The 4,859-nt window shown below is 40.6% G+C and overlaps 1 protein-coding gene across 1 annotated transcript; it reads left to right on the forward strand.

The window, feature by feature from the left end:
* Nucleotides 1-6: 6 nt before the first annotated feature.
* LOC108669668 (keratin, type I cytoskeletal 9) lies at nucleotides 7-3,804 on the forward strand. The gene is made up of 4 exons (XM_018157065.2): nucleotides 7-1,164; nucleotides 1,370-1,795; nucleotides 2,104-2,284; nucleotides 2,831-3,804. Exons 1-4 carry the CDS (start codon nucleotides 130-132, stop codon nucleotides 2,983-2,985), a joined length of 1,797 nt encoding a protein of 598 aa, XP_018012554.1. The 5' UTR covers nucleotides 7-129; the 3' UTR covers nucleotides 2,986-3,804.
* Nucleotides 3,805-4,859: the final 1,055 nt, after the last annotated feature.

The raw sequence follows: 4,859 nt of genomic DNA on the forward strand, positions 1-4,859 counted from the left end.
GAACGTCGTTTCCAAGATGGCGAGCTTATCCACGAGGATCACGATGAAAAGGACCAGGCTGAATTGGCATCGCTGGGAAAAACCATCTATAATCAGGACGATGCATGGTTATTGGGAATTGGAAGAGGGATGAGCGGGGGAGGATACACTTCTAATTTTATTGAAAATCGTAATTACGGCAACAGTTTTGATACAGGCATTCAAGAAGGTTATCGAAGTGGAAACCGGCAACGTACTGGCGTAGGCGAAACTGTAACTATAAATGTAACACCTGTTACCAAGACGAGGAAGACAGAGATACGACGGGAACAAGAATTTCAAAATGGTCAACAAACTTACGACTTGAGACACGAAAGGCAGTTCACGGATGGAAGTTTGATTCATGAGGAATATTCCGAAAAAGGTCCAGACGAGCTTGGAACGGGCGCCCATCGAGATGCTCTACAAGATATTTTGTCTGGGAGAACTCTGACAACTGCTTCTGAGTCCAATTATCGGCCAGCGTCAACAGCAAATAGTCATAGCCAACACTATCAGGGCTCATCTTACTCTACACAGACTCAACGGGATAGCAATAACTACGTTTCAGAACACCAACGTGGAAACTCGGGATCAACTCAGCGCGGCCAAAATACCGCTGGGATTAACCCAAATGCTGCAATTGAATCATCCCGTGTTAATAGTCAATTAGGAACTAATCTTCTTAATTCTGGAGCACGCACATTTGTTATTGGTGACGGAGGAATAGGCAATTACGAGTCTTTACATTCTGCATCGGGTGTTTCTACTGGTAGTAGAACTTCGGGAACAAAGTACGACGGCGAAAGATCGGAGGAAACGGAAGACGAGTCTTATTCGTCATTTGGCGCTGGCACAGAAAGTCAAACTGGAAGCAGCAGCTATTCGAATGAAATTTCATCCTCATCCGAAGCTTCCCACCGTGGTGCCTCTGTTGGAACATATGGAACTACAGGATATGATGCCTTTGGGAATTTCGAAGCATATGCTGGTGGGGATCGAACAGGGGGAAGAGCAATATCCCACCAGCGCGAAATGGAAGTAGAAGAACATTATGAGAACGGGCAGCTTGTTAGAGGACGGGAGGCAGAGAAAGAATGGAAGAACAACGAGCTTCAGAAACACGAAGAACGTGTGTATGGACAGGTAATAAAATTCGCGTCATAAAAATTTAAATAAAACTAATTATTGGTCGTTACTCGTTAAATATTTCTCAAAATAATTCAACAAAAACGTTTGTCTGTAGTTACTCGTTTCCAATTCTTCAGTTTCGTTTCATAATTGATCGGTCAAACTGAATTTCTAGATCACCTAACCAAATCCTATTTCGATATCAAGTTCTTAATTTCAGGGGGAAGCAATTCGTGGACGTGGGACTTCAGTCCAGGTTAGTCCAGGTCTCACATCATCTTCAAGTTTCGGAACTTACGGTGGTTCAGCTGGAGGATCGACCATTTTTGGAGCCACAGGATCCTTTGGGGCGTACTCTCCTCAATCTGGTGCAGATTACAACGCTCAGCCTTCAGTGTACGGATCTCACAACGGATACCAGAGCCAGTCGTCAGCGTTCAACATTGAATCATCAAGTTCGGGGTCCCAGGGAGCGACTTACGGAATTCCAGGTTATCCGGGAGGTGGAGTCGGAGGCGTGACTCATCGCAGAGAAATGGAAGTTGAAGAGCACTATGAGAATGGCCAGCTCGTCCATGGACGTGAAGAAGAAAAAGAATGGAAAAACGACAATTTACTAAAGCACGAGAGAAGGCACTACGGTGAGGTAAGACATAATGTAATTTCTCAAGCTCAGGTTGATAGAACTGCTTAGCAATTTTACTATATCACATCACTCGTTGGTATTTTGATACAGTTTTCTTTGCAATCTCGTTAGGAATATCATCTAACAAGAGACTTATTTGACTCATGTTCAACACGATGTTGTTTCCTTGTATTTGCATAGAACTCAGAGTGTTTGAATTCACAAAATAAAAATTGACAGAGCGAAATCAACTCTCGAAAATTACAATCGATTGCTCAGAAATTCCCGATTGTGTTTCATAAAAAAGTATCAGTTCCAAATACCTTCAGGAACATGCGGCTCAACCATCCAGCTCAGCTCTGACGTCCACAAGTTCTTCAGGAGTTTCGTCCTCGAGGCTTTTCCATGACAGCGTCGAGGGCCAGTGCTCGGCAAGGCCGTGCAACAACGGGGCTTCGTGCGTGACAGGCACTCGGGGCTACCTGTGCGTCTGCACCTTTGGCTTTAGAGGTAAATAAATAGAGACATTATGAGCGCAGCTCAATGTTAAGTGTTATTAGAGGTAATTAAATTCTAAATAAGATATTAAATGTTACTCAAGCCCAATGCCTTTATAACTAGACCACATCAACATTTTTGTCTGCACAGGTGACGCAGAGATGCAGTAGTCGCCCAACTGCTCAATCCGCTATTTTTCGATAAACCTCATATGATGTAACTTAACTGATAATAACTTGATGTAACTTACTTTTCCAGAAGATATTATTGATTGAAATTTATACTTTTATGGCACAGTATTATTATACATTTTTAAAGCTAGAAATGTACCAAATATCTTTTTGCATAAAATGATCGGATCACGATTGACGAAATTAATTGATACACGAACCCAAAAAATCTTTTTAGTACGTTGATCAGTTATTATATTTTACTTTTGTACTCGTTATTCATCAGATTAAAGTCAATTTGGGTTTAATTTATTTGAATACAGAGTTTTTTGCATAAATTTCAAATAGTTTGCGAGCTAATTTGCGTTAACCTCAATTAATTTTGCAGGATTAAGGTGCGATGAAGCCTACTGCCCGACCCGTTACTGCCGACACGACGGCATTTGTCAGATCAAGAGCGACGGGACACACTCTTGCTCCTGTCCCGTCACACACACGGGACCGCGGTGTGAGATCAGAGTTCGGGACCGAGGGACACAGTGAATAATCACTGTCATAAATTCTATTGTGCCAACACACTGGGGATTGAGGTGCGAGATCAGGGTTCGGGACCGAGGGACTCAGTGAATTATCGTTGTTATTAATTCTATTGTACCGTCACACACACGGGACCGAGGGACACAGTGAATAATCACTGTTATTAATTCTATTGTGCTGCCACACACACGGGACCGCGGTGTGAGAACAGGGTTCGGCACCGAGGGACTTTGTGAATAATCGCTGTTATTAAATTTATTGTGCCGTCACACAGACGGGACCGCGGTATGAGATCAAGGTTCGGGACCGAGGGACTCAGTGAATAATCGCTGTCATAAATTCTGTTGTGCCGTCACACACACGGGGCCGCGGTGTGAGGATAGGGTTCGGGTCCGAGGCACTCAGTGATCGATCACGCTAATAATTTCTCATTACTTCATTACTTAGTTGCAGAGTTTGCCTTCATTTGGGAATACATTAATTCGAGTACAAAAATGGGGTCAAAGGATTATTATATGATGAGGTTGAGAGCCTCATTGCCGAAATTTCGCTAGAAAGCAGTGACCGAAACATGAAATAGACGACGAGGTTGGTAACGAATGTTTAACCAAAGCTTTTGGGCTGGATTATATATTAAGCACAGTTTCTAATGTGAAGCATAACACCTCATATCATATATAAGATATTATACTTAGTGAATTGCAACTTCTTAACATCAATGTTGTAAATTATGGCGACTAAAAAAGGTATGCCCGATTGATTATTAACTACGATATAACAGTTGTTCAAACGATCATAACTAAATAATTGTGATGACTGCATGGCTCCATCCTCCTATTTACCATTAAAATATTAATGTCGTGAATTAAATAGAAATGACTGATCGTGCTAAGAATGAGCGATAATGAATTTTCTCAGGTACCTGCCTGAATGTTATTATTTGAATAAATATTTAGTAAATTAAATATTTATGGATGTTGCACTGACTTCGTTTAGTGGTATATTTAATAATTATAAAGTTTCATTTATTGTTACTACAGAAATAATATTCATTAATAAAGTATCCTGAAAGAGATGGTTTTGGTACCGTTGGATAGATCAGAATGTCAGCTTTAAGATGAGACTAAAAACCGGAAAAGCCGAAATCCAAAATTTTACCCTAGACGTTCCCCTTAAAGAATTTTAAATTATGCGGTTGATGGCCATGCATAATATAGGGTGGCGTGCAAAAACTCGATCCCAACTATGATTTTTATGTGCAACGTTTTTATACTTTATGACAATTTAGAAATTGTTATTTGGGCGATGACTCTATTGCTCTAATTCGCAGCCTGCCCTTGCTTCCCAGTTGACAGATGTTTACATGAAAGCAGTGTCCGAGAGCGAATAGCTCAGAGAAGTGTTTTTTATTGCCCCGTAATATTCAAGTTCACGAAGATTTTAATTCTAGGGCGGGGACATTGTATTATTAATTAATATTGATAAATATTATTATGTTGCACTGATTCATTAAGCGCTATTAGTATTATTAATTAATATTGATTATTAATATTGTCCTGCACGGATTCATTAAGCACTATTAGCACCAATTATTTCCATTCAGCAGCATTTTGGAGGGTTAGCAATAATACTGCAGTGTTGTTATTGATTCTGCTTGTCAAGCTCTAATTCTGCCGTGTCAGCATTAATTCTGCAACTTCAGTAGAATTTTTCAGTGTTAGTAGGGTCAGTAGAATCAGCACCGTAGATTCAGGAAATCGACACTGCAGCTAGAAAAATAAGTGCTGCAGAATCACCACTGAAGAGTGAGCCTGATAGAAAGTATGCTTTCTTTAGCAGTACCGCTTCTTGTTGTGAAATAACTAGAGCTCATAGAAGAA

Source organism: Hyalella azteca, unplaced genomic scaffold (genome assembly GCF_000764305.2).
Source record: "Hyalella azteca isolate HAZT.00-mixed unplaced genomic scaffold, Hazt_2.0.2 contig100, whole genome shotgun sequence".
NCBI classification, from domain to species: domain Eukaryota; kingdom Metazoa; phylum Arthropoda; class Malacostraca; order Amphipoda; family Hyalellidae; genus Hyalella; species Hyalella azteca.

Coding starts and splice junctions, on each gene's coding strand:
- LOC108669668 (XM_018157065.2), top strand. CDS start 130: ATGAGCGGGGGAGGATACACTTCTAATTTTATTGAAAATCGTAATTAC. Junction 1,165..1,369: donor AAGAACGTGTGTATGGACAG/GTAATAAAATTC, acceptor TCTTAATTTCAG/GGGGAAGCAATTCGTGGACG. Junction 2,285..2,830: donor CTGCACCTTTGGCTTTAGAG/GTAAATAAATAG, acceptor TTAATTTTGCAG/GATTAAGGTGCGATGAAGCC.